Raw genomic sequence first — 21,960 nt, 5'->3', positions numbered from 1 at the left:
CTTCGTTCGACCAGATGTGCGATCACGTGACCTGGGTTCAAAGGTCTTAATTTTGCAAAAAAAGTAATTCATTGAACTTTTATAATTAGGTCATTCAATACTTCATAATTGTAATTTTTCATTTCTCCCCCCCCCCCTTCTCGAAACTCCAAAATGCCGGTAGTAAGTCCGTAAAAGTTTCAGGGGATTTTTTGGGGTCCCACAAACACCCCTGAAGTACTGAAATAAAATTGGTTATGAACCCTGCCAAATAAAAAATATAACTGAATATTGCCGTATAATCATTATTAGCTTTTTAAGATGGTATGATGGAAGCATTTTCACTCTGAAATCAAAGGATCACAGAATCAAGGTTTTACCTATGTTCTATTGTATTAAAGTTGGTGCTTATTAAATCCAATGCTATTTTACAAATATTGCCATGGAGTGTTTTTAGAAATGTTTAAAGATCAAGCTTAATATAATATTTTGAAGACAATTTAGCATTTTAATATAGATGAAACTGTAAAATGCTGTCATAAATAGTGACATTTCATGTTATATCAAATAGCACTTTTTTTTTAAAGCTGAATTTTGTACAAATAATCAAAACATTTTTTTAAATATATTTCAAATATAAAAAAATGATCCAGTAGATAGATACCTTGTCTCTCCCTTAATATTTAAAATGTAACAAATCTTATGTTTTTATTTATATTATGTAATATTTCTCTGAATTAAGCTCTTAATTATTAACTCTTAATAAATAATTCAGTTTTTATTCTAATTGCTCAAACAATCTTTTGTTAATAAATCTTGTTTGAAATGTATATTTATAAAGAAGGAAAGCACATTAAGTATTCTAACCTTGATTGTCTGGTATATTTTCTCAATACAGTATACTTTGCATTTAGTTTTGAAATGTATATTTAGACCCATCTTCTCCTTGATCGATTTGAAAGACGGTATATATCTATAATATTTTTTTTTACATATTGAATATTGGAAATTTAGAATTACGGCTATTTGGGCTAGTAATTTTAACTGTGGCAATGAATATCTAATTCTAATTTTGATCGAAATTCGGAAGTGATATAGGCTCGAAAGAAAACAAAAAAGTTTAACATTATAAAAACTATAAATTTTGCTAAAAACTTAATTTTGTCATTTAAAAATAAAAAATATGATCAATTGAACAATGCAAAAAAGATTATATAAAAAGTGCTTAAGACATTTAAAATATTTGTCTTATTGCATATTCCAAAAAACTGGAAAATTATTTTCTGCATTAGGTTTAGGAAAAATTTATGATCATTATAAAATGATGGACAAAATTCATGAAATGATTATACATTGCACATTACTTAATATAGTGTTTCTAAAACAAGATTTCATATTAAATTTCAATGAAATCAAATATGAACTTTAAGAAAGATAACATTATATTTTGAGACAATTTCAAATAATAAGTCTTTTTGAAGCAAGAGGATAAAAATTATTCAAGTTTTAATTTTGTATATAATTATTAAATGCTATAGTAATATCTTACTTTTCTGTAGGTGGTTCAAGGTCACATTTTCTATCTCGTTATTGGCTGTCTGGTACCTGTAATGCAGTAGAAAATGTGACCTTGAACCACCTACTGAAAATCTTAAATGTTATTGATTTACTGATTGCATCATTGAAAATCTCAATTTTTTCTTGATGAATTTATTAAAGACTTGGTGGAAGTAAAGGACTATCTTGGAATCAATATCTGGAAAAGTTGATATAGAATTCTGCAAAAATCAAAGGCTTATTCAATGTAATGGAAAGCAAATAACTTTTGTCTTAATTCACCATCACACTTGAAAAATAAAGACTTTGCTGATAAATTAGGCGGCAATTCAGATAAACACCTGGAGCTCTTCTGTATATTCTTACTGTCAATGCCAGATATAACATATTTAAAATAACTCATCTGAAAAAGGACAAGACAGAAACTGATCATGTATCTAAATATAATTACAAATTCTATTCTGATTAACTATGAAGTCCTGTTATCATCATTTTATTGATTGGGCAAATGATGCTTCTATCAAAATTCAATGAATAAAACAACATCTGATTCTCTAAAAGTTAAATACTGTCTTCCTATGAATTGAAATATGCTGTTGCAATTCAATAATTCCTGCTTTGATTGAAAGATTTTGGATAAAAATACGATTGATAATAATTTGTGAAACATTTGCATACAAAAAAAAAGAAAAAAAGATCTTAAAATAAAATGTATCGTGTACATCAAAATGTGAAAAATGAAAAAACTATTACACAATTAACTATTTTTGATTAATTATGAAATGAAATAATGAAAATTTCAATAACTCTATAATGAAAAATTTCAATTAACTCTTTATAAAAACTACTAATTAAAAACGTTTTTTTTACAAAATTTGTGTGTAAATTTAAAAACCGACATATTGTCAATTTACTAAGATATTTAAACTCAATATTTTTGGCAAATTATTTAATATTCAGAGAAGTTCCTTTACAAGTAGAAAATGATTTACTAATTTGTCTTCAGACCTCAGTAATTCCTCAATTAAAAAAATTTAAATGAAAGCATAACCATAAAATTGGAGCCTTAATCTGGAGATTAGAATTACTTAATTGGAGTTAAAAAGTCTTAAATCATGATTTATGTTATGAACAGTATTTAAAATAGAATATATTTGTATTACATAATACATATATAAAATAATGCATGTACACAACATAGAAAATTATAATGATTTTCTTACTAATTGGGAGAAAAAAATAAAGGGACATTATTTAAATTATTTGCTTTAAATAAAGGGTTTATAGTGTTATTTTCAAATGGATTTTTAATGCTTCATAAAAGCAATTTTAATGCACTAATCCACCACCTATTTATTTTATGCCTACCCAAGTTCAATAAGAGCTGTGTTATCAAACAATTAATATTGATGGTTTCATATCATGAACTTAGCAAGTTAACCCTTTATAATGATGTTATATGTCTACTATAATCAATTAATAACTGGCCAGAAAATAATGAAATTTGAAACAATGGAAAAATTAAAATTATAGTTGGTGGGTAAAAAGTGCAAAGTAAAATATCTATCCATTTAAATAATAACTGTGTATATTAGTATGTATCAAAAGCATTCAGAATTTCAATATACAATAGTTTTAATTTAATAAACTTCAATTTAATAAAATTTTCTATTGAACCTTGACTTTGAATGATATTTATTATGAAAGGTTTTTATTTAATAAAGTTTATCCCACTAATTTTTCTGTAATATTTCATGAATTTTTAATAGTCAAAGTTCCAACAAGATCTTCCTAATTCATTGTTGTGATTTTGCTTCATTACAGACTACCCAGCTATTGCGATTGTTGCCAAAAGCTATATTGGTAGTATTTAATTTCAATTAAATTCTCTTATTCATAACTTCATGTCTATGGTTTTATCAACAAATATATTACTAAGCAACAAATTTTCATAGATATTAAATCAAACCATTTTAATAGTTTTACTTATGTTAGTTCATTTTGTACACAAACTTCTCTAATAGAAACCAGTTACATGACATCATAGCATTGTGTGTCATCATATGGTTATGTATTTTCTAAATTTTGTGGTACAGTAACTCTGCTTTCTTTTATTCAAATTGTAAACTACATAGGTATTAAATAAAATTCTTCTCCAGGTTTTAATAAATAGATAAAAATCTTGCAACCATATGTTTGATGAAAGCAATGTAAACAAAAATGTAATCTGTTGTTAGAAATTTAAGTAAATAATATATATATAAAGTTTTTTAAAATTCAGGAAAAATTTACAAGACTATTAAATTAATATCATTAAAAGAAAATTTTTTAAAATGAAGAAAAATGTATTTTGGAATAATATTATTTTTAGAAATTATCATGGAAAAATGACAAAATTCGACTTAATTTTTAAGTAACTAAATTTTTTTTTTTAAATTGATAGTCGTAGGTCAGAAAATTGCACTTGTAAAGAGCCAACACACACATTCCAATTTTCTTTCAATTGATGGAGATGTGATTGCTGAATATTTTATGGAAAATTACATATTATTTTTTGAAGGACAGTAATGCAGTGAGTAATGATAATTAAAAACATTCACATAAAGAAATGCTATAATTTAAAACAATATGAAAGAGGACTACAGTTTCAAGAAACATAATAGATTATGTGTTTTAGTCATTATAGAAGTGTGAAAATATTTGTGAAAAATGTGTTTATATTAAACTTGCACACAGCAGAAAACCAATTAATCACAGTTAATAGATAAATGCATTTCTCTCAGTTTTTTTCTCTCTCCTTTATATGAAAGAAAACTTTCAATGACTGGAAAAAGTAACAATATTATTTATGATAAATTACTAATAAAATATAATTATATATTTAATGTAATCCCACCTTTAAAAAATGAACTAAATATTATATAGTAATATGTTTGGATATAGTTCTATAGTCTTGTGTGATTCAGTAAATCAATAAGAATGCTAATTGTCCCAGAGATGCTTGTATGGTTTAAAATAGCTTTCTTTTTCTTTTTTTTAGTTATATAAAGATAAAAATAAAATTGGATTTAAATGAATTATAGTTGCACAGAAATATATACAATATGCTTGACAAAATGAGATATACGATTAACTTTCTCATGTTGTTTATGAGTATTGATGATATTTATGTTTCAAATGATATAGAACATAGAAATACGTCATTTTCTTATTTTGTTTGCTTCTCATAATTTTAAAATGATAGTTACATAAATGGGCAGTTTTGTATAATTGGATGCTACAAAAAATATATTTGTAATAAATTAACTAGTATAGTTTAATAACTAAATTTTGCAATATAAACTTCTTTGTATAGAAATTGAAAATCATAAAGGGAATACCACTTTGCTAATTTATTTATATTTGTTGTGTTTAAAATGTTTAAAGCACTGTAACATTAAAATCCATTTTATTCATGATCAGTGTAAAAATCAAACATTGAATTATTAACATAATGTGAATTTAACATCCTTCAGGATGAAAAATTCTGCATCCTACATTTTCATGAAAAGCAATGATATGCAACCAGTTCTCATTCAAAAGAACTATGATCAAATGATTTATCGACAAATGCTGAATTCAATGTCATAAAATCAGAAATTTGAAGAGTTCAATATCATTTCATTGATAACATCTATCTTACAAGATATAAAGCTGTACATGTGTATATAAAAAGCCAATGATTTAATTTTTACTGTACAATGTATATTTACAAGAGCATCCACAATACTACATATTATTAAGACTAGATTTAAATAAGAATCACATAAAATATTTTTCGAAGATTAGCTGATAGCATTATTACGTGACCTGAGTCGTTGAGAAGATCGAGTATTCACCTTAGAACTGAGAGAATTTGAAGCATTTTTTGTTTTCAGCGTTGTTTTTGCCTTGTTAGAATTTGGAACCTTAGATCCAAACAGCTTTAAGAAATTGCCACCATTAGCACGACATTTTTTGGGCATTCTAGAATCTATACAACAAGGACAAACTCTTTTAACAGAAGTCTTTGGTGTATCTCTCAATCGCAATCTTCCAGTAGGAATTTCCTCTGAGGTTTGATGTTTTTGTTTATCAGAAATGCAGATGAGATCATTTTCTAGAGTTTCTTCAGAGTGATGACTACTATCTTCAATGTCTGGATAATAATTTGCATTCTCACAGATTTGACCATTTACTTCATCTTGCTTGTTCCCATTATCTGACAAATCTGTATTTTGTATATTTGAATTAATGTCTAATTTAAGAGGTGGTGCTTTATCAGTTGTACCATGGTCTGATATTTTACATTTCTTATTATTTTTCTTTTTATTTGAATTCTTTTTTGTTACTTTTACATTGTTAAGAGACTTTTCAGCAACATAAAACTGATCATCATTTGCCATATTGGAACATTCTTGAGACTTGTGAATTCTTAAGGCAACACGTTTTGAAGCTGCTTCATTTTCATTATTGCAAATCACATCAGATCCATGACTCATACTATTTGGAACTTTATTTTCCTGACTAGAATGTTGGTCATGATTATCATCATTTGGTATATGCTTTTCATCACATTTATCAATGCTTTCCGATTTAGGAATTTCATCATTTTTTTTATTATGAGAACAGAAGGCATCTGTTGGTTTAGATGAGTCTTTTGAAGAATCTTTAACTTCAATCATCACTTCACTTCTCTCCATCTTAATTTCATTATTTATATCATCATTTTCTGAGGGAATATATTCAAGCTTATTTTTTTCTAAATTTCCAGATGAGAATTCATAAATCTCACTCTTTGATGAATTTTCAGTAGGATTCGAATTTTTAGGCGTTGAATTTAGTAACAAAGACTTATCAGTATTAAAATCCAGCACATTGTTAAAATTTATATCTTTTCCTTTAATATTTTCTGATAAATGAGTAGTTACAAGTGGTAAATCTTCGTTTTGAGTTCCACAGTTTGTATTTTTTGTACTATTGTCAAGAATTCCTTTAAAGTGCTCACTGATTTCACTACCAGTAAATTTCATACAGTTCATATCACATTCACTTTTTAGCAACTTTACTTCCTGGTCAGGGCCGTCTCTTTTTATTTCATCCTTCAGGTCAAGTGTGTTTGTGCCTGTAGTAGCTGAAGTATAACTGGTATTTACAGCAGAATTCTTTTCATTGCTATCTTTGTCTAAAGCAGTATTTTCAGAATTAACATTTGATTCATTATCCATTTTGACACTCACTGCACTGTTACTGCTTGCAGTTTTTTCACCTAAAAAAAGATTATTCTGTATGTTTGACACAGAACAATCTTTATTACTTTCAAGTGCTGAACCACATTCACCAATCTTCTTATCACGACAAATATGAAGTTTTTGATTATAATTTACACCTGCAGGTACATCAACATTAAAGAAATGCCTGTCTTTCGGAGATGAATCGCAGTTCTCACTATTTCGCTGTCCTAAAAAAACATCCTGCATAGCTTCAGATCTTTTAGAACACATAGAGGTTGTTGCATTTCCAAAGAATGTTGGCTTCGGATCACATAAAGTATCTTTAGACTTGACTGCAAAAGGACTTCCAATATGAACTGAATTATTATCACAAAGGTTATCACCTACATTTGAACAGTTTTTATTCACTAAATTGCATTGGTCTAAAAAAGGATTCTTATTTTGTACACCAAACATAACTCTTGAATTTGGTTCAGCATTAGATAAGGTGTTCATGCTTTTTTCAGCAGGCGAGAATGTGTTGAAATTAATACCAACAGACACATTTTTAGAATTTGAATTATGTGTTACATTAATACACTGAACACTATCTGAACTGTCAGTTTCATTAATTGAACTTACAGCTGCACCTTTTGAAAGTGGCTTTGAAGAATATATGTCACTGGAAGTCCCCTTATTGCATTGTCTTTGCATTAAATCTAGGCCATGTGCTTGCTGACTTATAAGATTATTTTGAGAGAAAACATCAGATTTAGTAGTATCTGTTTCTAAATTTTTTGTTGCTTTTCTGGGACAAGACTTTTTCTTAACACCACGGCCTAGGTTTCCCAACAAGTTTTTTGAACACGATGCAACAACTGGTTTACGGGGTTTGGGTCGTGTTATAGAAGTTTTATTTTTTACCTGGGTTCCAGTTCTATTTTGTGCTGAAATAGGTGGTTGTGGAGGAATCACTAATGGTATAGATTCAGCACTAGATGGACGATTTCCAGGCTGTTGATTTAATGCATGAGTAATTGCCTGTTCAGGATTCCATTCCATATTTTCCCTAAGAAATTGATCTAAATCATCAAGTTTATCACTTGTTTCTGTAGATATAGGGATAGGATTAGGATATGGTGAAGGATTGCTGCTAAATTCAGCTACATTTTGTGTGGTGAAAGCAAGGGGACAACTGGGTTGTTCTTGACCTATTTGAACAGATGATGGAAAAAACTGGTGCAAAGTTGAATCATGAGATGCTAAAGCATAGCTTGCTGCCTGATTTCTTTGCTGTGTTGGTAGTGGTGCAACAGTTGCTGTTTGTCGAGCTGCAACTATTTGCGATTGAAAGCACTGAGTGGCTGATTTTGATGGTGGTGACTGAATCCCTGGTAAAGGAGCACCAAGGGATAACTGTGAGGCAGCTCCAGAATTTGCAATTGCATTCTGTCTGATTTGCATCAATTTTTGCAGATGCTGATTGGCCAAAAGTTGTTGAGTCTGGGCTAGTTGAGCTGCCTGTTGAATTTTCTCAGTTTCTGTTAGCTTGGTACTTTGCTGTGTAGCAGTACTCTTCTTATATGGTTGGACTTGAGTTTGTTTTGGAATTCCATGAGGTGAATGCTGAACTTGAGACATTTGTCCAGCATGATGCATAAGCTGCAGTTGTCCAATTCTCTGTTGAACGATTTGTTTATTAGCCTGGAAATGAGAACATTGAGCTGCTTGTAACTGTTGAGCTTGACAAGCACCACCTGTTAGAGGCTGCACAAGTGGTGATGATGGAATCTGTGCTACTTGTCTTTGTTGCTGCAGAGCAGGTTGTCCACATAAAGAAATTTGAGAAATTTTTGGCAATTGAGAACCTGTGGGTGTTGAGCAAGAAGTTGACAACCTTTGAAATTTTGGGGAAGTAGCAGGTTTGGTAATTGAAGACATTTTATTTGGTGACAACTGAGTAGGTGTAGTAGTAACATTTTGCAAACGAAAATCCTTTGGTGGGGTTACTGGCGGAACATGGCTAGAAGAAGATGGATTGGACATTCGCGCAGGAGTTTGCATTTGGAAGTCAGAACTTTGTAACTGTGATGTATGTTGATTAGTTGATGTCTTCATTGAAAAATCTTGTGTTTTATTTTCACATGTAGGAGACTGTAACAAGAATTCAGCCCCTTTAGGGCTGATGCATGCTTGTTGGACATAGCCCAAACGGGGAGGAGTAGTTGTTTCTGATGGCGAGCTTTCATTTTGTTGAACCTGCTGATGGCACTGGGAGTTGTTAGCAAAAGATATTTCAGGGGTATTTTTAGGACCAAATGGTAATTCAGAAGAACCTCTAGGAAGATTCATTTTATGTACATTTCTGCAATGTCGCCTCAGATTATAAGCAGAAAAGAACCCTTTATGGCATATTTCACACCAAAATTTGTGAGTGGCTTCTAAATCCCTTTCACATCTATCTTTTCTCTTTCGCTTCTTCTTTGGCTTATCATCGTCCTTACCTTCTCCTGATGAATCGAGATCTGGTGATTTTTGCACTTGCATTACCTGAGATGATTCATTAAGAGATGTATCCTCCAGAATCCATGTAGTTGTTCGAGACACAGTACTCTGGCAGTCAGCAAATTTTTCAGTTTCAGAACTGTGAACTGATGTTTCAAATCTTTGAGATACTCTACTAACATTCAACTCAGTTGTAGTTGTACTTTGTGGAGTTGTAAGAATGACAGAAGATGGTGATGTTTCACCAGCATCACCTTCATTTGTAGAATTATTGTCATATGCAGGTGAATTTGGAGAAGATTCATGAGAAACTTGGAAGGCTTGAAGAACCTATTTATTAAGAATCATATATCAGAATCTAATAGTTAAACTTCAAAAACAATGATATATTTATAATACAGATAATTCAAGTACAATATGGAGTCATTTTATTTTGGTTTCCTTCTAAATATCAAATTCATCATTCCTAACATTGATAAACTACTAATAATAGAAACTAACACCAAAACTGGTATTCACTTTTGGAAAATAAATTTATAATGATATATTTATTTAATTGATATAAAGACCTGAACACTGAACAGATTATACCCATAGTTCCCAAACTGATTCGACCTGTATAATAACAATAATAATAATTTTTCCAAACTTTTAATTAAAGTAATTTATACTTTTATCTTTCATGAGAACAAATTGTAGTAGCATAAATTTAGTTATATAATATAACAAATGTTCTTTTCTTTAAATTTCAATATTTTCAGTTCATTAAAACAAGAAAAACAACTAAAATGTCAATGTAAAATATTATTTTCAAAACTGTAATTAAAACTGTTTATGCCACTGGTACAAAATTATTTTTAATTTATGGACAAAAGCAATATTACAACTTTACACAAAAGTTGAATTTTGCTGTTTATTTTTTAAAAAAATTGGCAGGTATAGTGAATATAGATTTAATAACAAAATCAAATACTGATAACAATTATTAATGATAATTAAAAGCATGTTCATAATTAATTTTAATAAGAATAAAAACATGACATAGGCATCACATTTCTAGGAATTTCTTTTTCAATCTTAATTAAATATTTAGGTATATTATCAAAGAATTTTAGCATTAAATATCCAAAATTTTTGACAGATGGGTTTTCATCATCTAATTTAATACGTGTAATACAGAATCAGTTTTTCAACTTTGCAAGTTATAGTAGAATGATTTGAATATTCTTTAAAATCTTTGAACCTCAGCATTGTACTTTCTTCCTGTAACCTTTAAGAGAAAAAATATTACCGAATATAGATAAATAATTAAGTATAAACTATAAAATAACATATATTATATACAAATTTGAACTTGACCAATAAGATGTGATATTGTTTCTTAAAACAAAAAATATACCTGATTTTCAACAGAATCTGTGGCATCATCCATATCCATTAGACTAAAACGAACAGCATCACTAATGGAAGTAAAAGATCTGGTTGCACCCTCTGGCAATGAAGTTCTGCTTTCCCCTTTAAGAAGGTTAATGGATTTATCAGAATTTTTCACTTCTGAAGTAGTATCGGAAGTATCTATGGGTTGCAGTTCTTTTGGCTGATCACTGATAGTTGGACTAACAGGTGCTGAGCATACTCTGGTTTTGGATTCAGTAGCAACTGGTTCTGTAATTCCTGTATCATCAGATACTGGTGTTGGTTGATTTTCCTCAATTGCAGGACTTTTGTTTTCAGAATCTACATTTTCAGCAGTTTCAATGGAAGTTTTATCAGTGGGTGAAGTAATTTTTGAAATAGTTTCACTTTCAGTTACAATACAGTTGGGGACATTCTCTTGTTCAGGATCAGTGTCCACTTTTACTGCAGATGCTTCTTCTTCAGGTGATTGTGGAACACTTTTTAATTCAACTTCTGCCACATGTTCATTCACTGGTTTTTCATTTGATTTATCAGATAAATCAGATTTGTTTGATTCTAACTTGTCAGTTTCTTCAGAAAGTACAGGAGTTTCAGTACTTCCCTCCAATTCCAATGATACAGGATCATCAGAGATAGGCATTTCTTTTTCAATTTTAGCAGAATTTGATTCATTAGATCTTGGTGAGCCAGGAGTTGAGACTGAAATTTCTTCTGTTTCAAGGGATTCTTTTGCAACAATTTTGCTATCAGATTGAGTCAAGAGAGAAGCTGTTTCCTCCTTTTTGGTGATAGTTTCAGAATTTTCTTTTGGTACACTTTTCAAATCAAGAGGACGATCGGGATTGCTTTCAGCTATAGCCCTTTTAGCTTCAGCAATAGCTCTCTGTACCAGAAGACTTTCAGGTGAAGGTTCAATACTAGTATTGTTTAATGCACTTGTAGTTGAAGTATCAGAAATAGAGAGAGGCATTGGTTTTGACAGGTTCGAAAAATCTTTATTATTAGGTTTAGAAATGGTAGAAGTTTTGGTTATAGTTCTTTTTACAACAGGCTGTACCAATTTCTTAGCAGCTTGTTTTATCATTTTAGGTACAGTCTTAGAAACTACTGGATTGATATTCCTACTTCTAGCAACTGGTGTAACTTTGGTGCTGGCAATATATGAATGAGAACTGTTAGGATGTTGAGGTGCATGAATAATTTGAGTATTATTGCCATTTTTAACAATAATAATGTTGGAAGAAGGCTGACTTCCAGATATGGAAGCAAAGTTAGAAGAATCTGAAGGAATTAAAGCCATTCCTGGAGCTGTTGTTCGAAGATGTCCACATGGAGGTAATGGTATTACAATTTTATTACCAACCAATTTACCTCCTAAAGGATTAGCAGCAACTGGTAAAGCGAAAGCTGTGACTTGAGGTGATGTTGAAGTACCTGGATAATTAATATTACCACTAAGAACGGTTCCAGTTAAATTGTGGACATCAGTGTAATTACTCCCTGAAAGACTGGCAGGAACCACAGATCCACAAGACATTGCAGTATTACCTGAAATTTTATATGGTTTGTTATTTGATTCAATCAAGAAATGTTTGACATTTGTGGATAGATTTTGAGGTTGGTGAAGAACTGAAGACATTTTCTGACCAGCTGAAGTTCTGCTTGTAAATGTTGGAACAGGTGATTTGCTTGCTTCTGAATCTGATCCAAGAGTACAATTGGTTTGTGCAACTGATAATAAACGAGAGGTTGTTTTTGAACAAACATATTTGACAACTGCTTGGCTATTGGTAGTAGAAACTGTAGTAGTTAAGGCAGAAACAGGTTGTTGTCTTGCCATTAATAATTGCATTTTCATGATGTCTTCAGGACTATAATTATCAAAATTTTGGCTCACAAACTGTTCAAGAGGACTTGCATCAGATGAAAATTTTTGAGGTTTTACTTGGCAAGGAATAACAGATGGAGCTTTGTTTTCAGGTTTATTGTTTACTTTAGAAAGATTCAGAGCCACAGATCGTTGACGTATTTGCACAGCTTCCATTTTCTTTACACTAGAAAACTGCACAATGCGTGAATAATCATTGACAGAATCCACATTTCCATCAATCTCATTATTTTCCATTATATTTTTTAAGTCGGTTTTGCAACTTTCCATAACAACTGTCTTTTTGCGTTTCCCAGATTTTGATTTAATACGTTTATGTTTATCATGGCACTTTTCATCACAAACTCTTTTCTTGCTAATTTTCCTTTTCTTCCTTTGAGGCTCATCATTTGCATCTGATGAGCTAGCACTTCCCAAAACCACAGCAGAAGTATAAGGATGTTTTGAAGTAGAAGCAGGAAATTTAGAATAATTGTGAGAGTGTTCCTTTACTAACCGCATTAATGCTCCAGAACTAATGTCACTACAATAATCACCAGAAATGAAACCAGAATTTCCTTCTTTCTTTTTCTTCAGTTTGTGCTTCTTCTTTTTAGTCTTCACATACTCTTTAGTTACTTTCCCATGTGTGAAATGATGTTTTTTAGTATGCCCTTTCGTTCGCTTAGCTTTACGCTTTTTCTTCTTTTTTCTCTTAATTTGTTCCCTCTGAGTTCGGGACCCATGTCTTATCTTCTTCCCCAGAAGGCTGTCTGTATTTTTATCATGATTTCTGTGCCTTTTGTGCTTTTTCTTATGCATTAAATGAGAGGAAGAGTGATCTGAATAAAAGAGTTTGTCCAGTGGAATCTGAGGGCAATGTATATCTGATAAATTAATATAAGTTCCTATACCTGCTGCATTATCAGAATTCATGAAACGTCTCAAAACATGCGATTTATCAGCATAATGATCCTCAGACATACTATCGATGCTCTGATTAAATTCAAATAATTCTGAAATGGAATCAGCAGCATTACCAGCATTATTGTTCACTACAGGTTCCCGCATTTTCTCTCTTGCATTTGCTACAATGTTTAAGTAATTTTCGCATAAATGTTTTATTTGACTCCATTTGCAAGAACTTTTCAGTTGCCTGTTTCTTAAACTTTCAAGAACAATAACAAAATCTGAAGTTATATCAGAAGAAATGCCAGGTATTTTAGAATCAAGAACAATATGAGAAAAAGTAACTGAATGCCCATTTTTCAAGAAATTAGATCTCCTGGTCATCATGGGTTCATTTTCATTAACACTGGGATTTGTTTCGGCAGGTACTTTGAAAAGTTGAGGTACTGAGCTTGATGTCATTTCAGATTGCATGGCATCTTGATAATTTTCTTTTGGTTTTTCTGATAATGTAATTTTGCCATCAGTACTCTCAGTAAAATTATGTGATTCTGGTTCAACATTGTTAGAAATGCATACCATGGTTTCAGATTCAGATTTTTTATCTTCATTTGTATTTATAAGAGTTTTTTCATCAGTAGTATCTGTTTCCATATAACCATTTACATGAATAATTTCTTTAATATTAGCAGGACAGTTACTGTTTCCTTCGCCATCCTTAATCACAGTGGATGAATTTAAAGCTTTCTTTTGAGCATCCATAGTATAATTAATTGGAATATCATTGGTAAGTTTTTCTGTGCTACTTCCCTGAATATCAATGGCACTTTTATCTAAAACACAGCGGTCCTCATCATTAACTTCATGGTTAACAAAAGAGGACATATTTTTTATTTTATCAACTTTGCTATTAAATACTACCTTTCCAGTACTAATGTTTACAGTTTCACTATTAACTACAGATGAATTGTCATGGTAAAAACCTGAGGAAGAGGTAGTTTTGGTTTCATCTCCAAGAATGGAACAATCTTTCACTAAATTTACAGCCTGCTCACTTATCACATTGCTGTTATTAACATTCCCATTTGTTTCATCAACTGTATCTTGAATACATCTTCCATCTCTACAATTACTTTCCCTTCCACCTGATTTGCACAAACAAGTTTTTTCTTTGAGAACAATGAGATCACTATCTACATTTTTTATAGAATTACCATTCATCTGAACTTTGTTTGTTAATATTTCATCAGTAGTATTCATCAGTTGTTGCTTATTTTTGCCCATTGCAATCTCTAAATTATCAGCTATTTTGTCATTGCTGTTCATTACAGTTTGAGGTTTGGGGCTATCACAACTTCCCTGATTAATTAAATTTAGATTATCCATTGAAATGCCTTGCAAGTTTTCAAAATCAGCAAATGAATCATCCCCAACTTGAATTGCTTGATCACACATAACCGGTTTTCGCTTAACAGTAGAAGGATGAATGCAATTACGAGGACAACCACTTTTGTTACAAAAGTTCTGTTTATTCTTAGAATCATCATTTGCAGCAGCTGCTTTCAAAGCCTTTTCTTTAGATATTTGTAATGAAAGCTTTTTTATCCATTCCAGTCTTTCTTTGGTAGGAACCAGGGAGAAAGAACTCATTAGGCATTCCAAAGCAATTTCTTTGTTGATAGCATTGAATAGAGTGAATAATTTAAAATACATAGCTGCCATATGATCCTCTATTTCCATCACATATTCTTTATTATCAACCTGCCTAGCTGCTTCCAGAAAGTTTAGATCAGATGTTAGTCCTCTAATATACATTTCCAAATACAATGGAAGAAGAGAAATTCCAAACTGCAAAGGAAGAAAGGATGCAACAATTATTTTTAGTAAATATATTTATAAAAATTTGCATAATTCATGGCAACATGCAATTTCCTTCTTTTGTCCATTGTGAAACTAATGGACTGATATTTAAGGATCCATGTGCTACAAATAATGGATTTGTAATAAATAGACTTTAACTTTTAACTACATTTAAAAAGCAATAAAAAAACAATAACCATGAGGAACTGTAAATAAAAATATAAAGAAAAAAATTAAGTAAAGCATATATTTATGATGAAATATTAACTTAATGTGCAAAAATAAAAATTGCATCTGTTTATTAATATTATTAAAGGAATTCCTAATTATGTAATAGGAAAATTTTAGGATAATTTGGACCTTAAAATGTCATCAGTTAAAAAAATTATTTCATCTATTATTATTTTTTAATTAATTGACAGCACTAATTTTCTGTGAAGAGAGATAATGCAAATAACATCATTTTTTCTTTTAAATCACATATTAGAACTTGTTTATAAAATAGCTTTAAAATGGAACTAAAGTAAGTGAAACAGTAAATTCTTTTGATACTTTTTATAAAAGGACTAGCCTTTTTCAAGCAACAGAACTTTTATGATAGTTGATTTCGAATTGTTCTTAACATTTGGATTTAAAAAAGTGTAATCTTATTTTATTACAAAAAATAAGCAATTTTTTTTAAAAAAGCGTTAATGAAGAGTATTTTAAAAGAATTTCAGGCAAATATCTTTTATATTATAACAATCAACTCTTCAAAATAAGGTAATGGAGAGAAAATTACAAAAAAGATTTTTTGTTAGTTTTATTTCTTGTTTTTGCAGTAATATCTTGGAAATAGATCTTTTTTTTTTTAATTTTTTTAAATCATTAACCATAATACAAAGATGCATTAAATAGCATTTACAAAAGACAATCGTTATTCTCACTTGCAAGAAGTAGATAAATGCAAACAAAACTTCTATACTGAATTATTTTAAAAAGGGCAGAAATAAAATAATTTTCACTCACCTTAGCCCAAAGAATATCCACAAATAAATAAAACTGTGCACTAGAAGAAGCATGTCCTACAAGAAGTTTTCGTGCCGCTTCTTGAATTTCAGATGCAGATTTTTGCTTTTTAGCTTGGAATTCACACCAAAGTTTCATCAATTCCTGAAAGCATTAAAAAAAACTAGTTATGAACTTAGTTAAAACAAATAGAACCAGGAAGAGTAATTGAGGACAATGATTACAGCATGTACAGGTTAAACCTTGGCTAACTGAGAATCATGTGCACCCTCAACATCTTTAACAATTTAATGGACATTATAATGTTTATTTATTTTTACATCTGGAAAAACTCATGGGTTAAATTGCATCTCTGACAATAAAATATTTTACGACAAACGAACTTTTCTTGCCTTTAGTTTTCACAAAAGAGAGTAAGACAAGGGATGCTGAATATTCCTCAAAATATTTCTGAGACTTGTGTAGCCAATTGTTAGTTCTCGTTACAAAAGGAGCATAAAATTTTTTCACTTAGCTTCTTTTTCTTCAAATGACTGGGGAGTATAAGTAATTATGATAATAATAGAAAGATTCTCCAATAATCAACTTTTAAATCTGACACTCTGCTAAAGTACTTTAATGGATGACAACCTCTTTGCAAACTTCACAATAAAGCTGCCCACCATCACTCCATCAATAAAATCTTTCCATATCTAGGTGTTTTTTTTAAGATGGTAGAAATAAAAAGTACTAGTCTCTACACATATTTGCAATTTTTAAGTTTTGACAAAAAAAAAAAAAAAAAAAAAAAAAAAAAAAAAAAGATTGAAAAATGCATTAGTGGATACTAGTCTAGGTTCAGTAAAAATTATCACAGAAAAAAAAGTCTCCCCAAACCAATTGTAAATTAACCACAAAGCAATAGTTATGCAATTGGGACTTCAATGCATAATGCAATGGAAAAAAAGCAGTCTTCAGCAGCAACTCACATATACTATATACAATGGAGTATGTCATGGAAAATATGGAGTTAAACTTTTAAAAGCAAAAAAAAAAAAAAAAAAATGAAAGGGATATTTAGATATTAAGAGAAAATATTCTTCAGTAAAAAAAAAAAAAAAAAAAAAGAATGAAAAACTAATAGTGTAGTTTTGTATAAGCTGTGAATTTGTAAAATAATACAAATATCTTAATTTTAACAATTCTGCTCAAAATAAATTCAAGTATATGATATTTTTATAAATACATCTGTACTTTAGAAGGATTCTTTTTTACTTGTGCCACAATTTTATTTTACTATGCAGTAAAATATTGAGATGGGTTTTAATACATCAGTCTTTAAATTTAATATTTTTATTCTAGATAAACAAAGATGATTATGATGATTTTTAAATGCAAGAGATCAATAATGAAGATGGAATTTATATTACATGAGAAAAAACATGTAATACAATTCAAAATGAAATTTTCAACTATGCACGGTGGATTGGCAGAGGAACTCTTCAGCTCATGAATTCCAGTTGTGGTTTCCAGTGCTCGTGAATTCCAGTTTTTTCAATAGATAATTTCTTTCGAAGTTCCTGTCCAACCCTTCTTAGCTGATATCTCGTAACAAACTCTGGCTGCTAGTCATTATAAAAAGAATGCAAAGCATCCTCTTTTGGACCTAATTAGCACAATATTAAATATATATACATATACATCGAATGGCCAATATTAAATTTATGACCACCACCTTAATACAAAATAGGACCAATCGCCAAACTTTTACCCTAAATACTGCATGGATTCTTATCTTCAAAGATTCTATAAGATGCTGGCATGTGGTAAGAGAAATTTGAGACCATAACTGATGAAGTATTCTTTCAAATTCTTTAAGATTTAATGGTACTGAATCCAGTTGCCTAATGATCTGTTTAATCTCATCCCAAATATTCTCAATTGAATTGAAACCTAGTACTGTGTAGGCTGACAAAGCCAGGTAATCTCTAACATGTTCTTCACATCTGCAGACAATACAGTAGCAGTATGACAGAGAGCATACATCCTTGGAAGGGCACATTATGAGCATATCAGGATGCACTTGATCTACAATAATGCTTAGATACTTTTTGGCATCCAGAGGTTGTTACACAGTATTCAAAGAACCCATACAATACCAAACACTACCAAAACAATAAAATTGCTTCCACCAGTTTTAAGTGCTGTGACAATATAGTTGGAGTTCATATTTATGTTTTCTCCATTTTCATATTCTGACATCAATATGATTTAATTGAAAATGCAGTTCTTTGGACCACATAATCCTTTTCCATTCATCTACTGTCAAATCTTTGCTCTTGTTCATGGCAAATAGAGGCTTACAAACAGAACAGTCAAACTCAGTTACATCACAGGTTTTGTCCATTTCTTCGCAAGCAGCGTAGAGTAATTGATGCTGCTTGTACTGCATTCCCATTTTATAGCTATTTTGCTTTCTGGTGGCAATAAAGTCAAATTATGGGCAATCTGCATATAAGTGTCAAGTGGCCATAATAATTTGATCATTCAGTGAATAATTTCATAGTGAATTTTAAAACATTAGTTAATGGAAATTTATCAGAAATATATTAAAATACTTATATGAATAAACTAATTTAAATTAATTAAAATGTTCAATGAAAAGTAAAATCAACTAATCAAAATTCACATGCTGCCCCTACCAGCCAACCAACCTTTGAGAGACAAATTTATTTCACCTTTTTTAAATTTCAGTAATTCAGGAAATTGCATTTTTGATGAGCTAATAAGTTTTAAATATATTCATTGAAGCTTTTTTGTTTGTTTGTCAAATCAAACTCGGAGTGAAGAGCAAGAAAGCTAATGCAAAAATTAATCATTCATTAAAGCACCTTTAGCAAAAAAAAAAAAAATCAGTACCTTTGTATATGCATGCATATACATTTTCGAACCATCTCTATTTTATAAAGATTCACTTAATGATTCGTATTGGTGAAACTGATTATAAATAAACCCACATTGAAAAAATTAAATAGTTATGATAATTTATGAAAAAGACCATGTTTTTATTTAAAAAGTAATATTTATTTGTAGTTGGAAATGGGTTCTAAAATAAATTCTGAAGCAATAAGCTGAAGAGTTTTTATTATTATTATTGTCAGTTTGTTACTGCAATCAGATGTCAAAAAGATATCCCCAATCTGGTATAATTGGGAACACACAGGTTAATTATGAACATTGCTGTAACTGAGACTAGTTAATTAAAAAAAATAATAATCTAGTAAAAAGGCATTATTTAATGAGCTCTTCAGAAAATGAATATGCAACACATAAATTATATGCCTACTTTTTTACAATTGTAATGTAAACATACATTACAATTGGCTTCTGTATGGTCCATCATTGGGAAAGTATCATACAAATATTATTAATAGGCTAAAATAAGCTCGGACTACTTGCAAATAAGTTATGTAAATAAATTCATGAATTCAAAAATCTCGAATACACAAATCATGAAATGGCACTGTATTATAACAAGTACAGTTAACATCAGATGAAAAAATACAGTGAAAAAACTAAGGATAAAATTACATTCGGAAATTTCTAAAATGATGTATTTTATACTTACACTAGTACAGCAGTAATTTGACTTGAAGAGAAGATCTCGAACTAGAAATATATTTATTAATGTTCCTGTTAAAGCCTCAGAATCTTCAATAGATGATTGAAAAGAGCGATATATCAAGCGAACACCATCATGGCAGCTACAAGATGAAGTCTGAAAGAAAATTAACATGAATTTGAAGGAGTTGCTAAACACATTTTTGAAGTCATAAACATATAAAAGTTATTACATATTTCTACATAGAAGAATATACAGATTTTTTCTTCATTACTAATCATTGCAATAATTCACATGTAACACATGATATTGAAATGGCAAACAGATTCAATATGATAACAACTAAATAGTTGCTTTCACTAAGTTATTTGATGACAAGGTAATTGTTAATTAAAATTAATATGAAAAATGATATGGAAAATTATTTTATTAAAAATAAAAACTATTCAGAATATTATTTCAAAATGTTAACAAAACTTATAAGTATTTCTTAAATATATAGAGCATTGAAATTAAACCAACCTCTAAAATAATGTCATTAAGCCTTCGTTTCCGAAATAGTAGCCGAAGCAACCATTCCATATAAGGCCATTTCCAGTCTTTTCCATTATCACATTCTTCGTCATTTAATGAAAAAGCTGATACACTGTGTAAGCTGACACGTAGAAGTCGAATTGCAGCTTCTTCAAAATGAGCATTGACTAGACATTCTATTCTTAAGAGTAACAATTCATGGGGTTCAGATGAAATAAATTCTTTCACTAAAAAAGAAAATTTGTATATAGTTTTTGAAATTTTCAATAACTGTGCTATTTATGATTAAAATTCACATTATTTGACCTTTTGAAATGAATGACTAGCACTAATGATGAAGGTATAACATGGAAAAATTTAACTGCACAATGTAGTTTTACTAACATAAGAATAATTTAAATATCAACTAAATATTTTTAAAAATCTTAAAAGCCAAGACCAATGTAATGCAATAAAAGTTTTATAGGAACTGAAAATTAAATATTTTGCACTTTTTTAAAACATATAATTTTTTTCCTTGTCTAGCTTATATTTTTCACTGTTATCTTTCGATGACAACAATACTGAGGGAAGGAATCTAAATGAAATAATTTACAAAGCAACACATGGCCTTTTCTATCATATCATATCTAAATAAACAATGCAAACAAATTTGTTTACTTGTATGCTCAACATTATGCACCAACTTGATGCATTCTATACCTTACAGAAAGTATACAATGCATCAAGTAATTGACAATGTCAAGTATTATGATAAATACAGTACAAAGGGAATTTAAGTTTTATAATTATTTATTTTCTCACTAAGAAGTAAAAACAGGCTCTCTGACAAGTTCCTTCCCCCTTAAGAGCATAATAACTTATAAGCTGAACTATTATCATACAGTATTATGATCTTTTAGTAATATTTTTAAGCATATTAGTACTTTTTAAAATTAAAAAAAAATGTTTGTACACTAGAACATTTTACAATATAAATATCTATATTATAATCAAACCTTGCTTAACCAGCACCTCTCATAATCAGTGATTTGCATAATGAACAAAATAAATTTTGACAAAAATGACTCCCTTAAAAAGCAATGTATTGCAAAACGATTGAGGAAGTGATATTTTTCCTATATCTCTTCTAATAACCTGCACTTAGTGTCTATTTGTTTTGTTTTTTCTTTTAAAAAATGAAATTAGGGGATGCTGAAACCATTGGAAACCGTTGCATAATATATCGAGAAGCATCAATTCCAATAAAGCAGTAACTACGTGTGCTACAAATTTATTCCACACTAATGTTGTATCTCAATTTTACCAAATTTTGAATTTGCTAAAGTGTATGTACACAATGAGCAAAACATGTGTAAGATTATTAAAATAACATAATTTTAATGTCTGACAGTTTCACAGAATCATGGATATGATGAAATTACATCTAGGTGATTTAACTGAAATTAAATATAATCAATATTTTTGGTAAACCAGGTGGTGACAAAGGC

The 21,960-nt window shown here is 29.8% G+C and overlaps 1 protein-coding gene across 1 annotated transcript in view; it reads right to left on the bottom strand.

Annotated features, from left to right (window-relative positions):
* Positions 1-4,965: 4,965 nt before the first annotated feature.
* LOC129968468 (uncharacterized) overlaps positions 4,966-21,960 on the bottom strand; it is a 69,832-nt gene continuing 52,837 nt past the window's right edge. Inside the window, exons 4-8 of the mRNA XM_056082372.1 lie at positions 20,459-20,697; positions 19,943-20,092; positions 16,336-16,479; positions 10,672-15,315; positions 4,966-9,602 (exon numbers count right to left, since the gene is read on the bottom strand). Coding sequence (XP_055938347.1) covers positions 5,361-9,602; positions 10,672-15,315; positions 16,336-16,479; positions 19,943-20,092; positions 20,459-20,697 — 9,419 coding nt within the window. The 3' untranslated portion in view covers positions 4,966-5,360. The remainder of the gene's footprint in view (positions 9,603-10,671; positions 15,316-16,335; positions 16,480-19,942; positions 20,093-20,458; positions 20,698-21,960) is intronic.

This window comes from Argiope bruennichi, chromosome 5 (assembly GCF_947563725.1).
Source record: "Argiope bruennichi chromosome 5, qqArgBrue1.1, whole genome shotgun sequence".
Classification (NCBI taxonomy): Eukaryota; Metazoa; Arthropoda; class Arachnida; order Araneae; family Araneidae; genus Argiope; species Argiope bruennichi.
The sequence above is the reverse complement of the archived record's forward strand: the minus strand, read 5'-3'. Positions and strand labels throughout refer to the sequence as shown.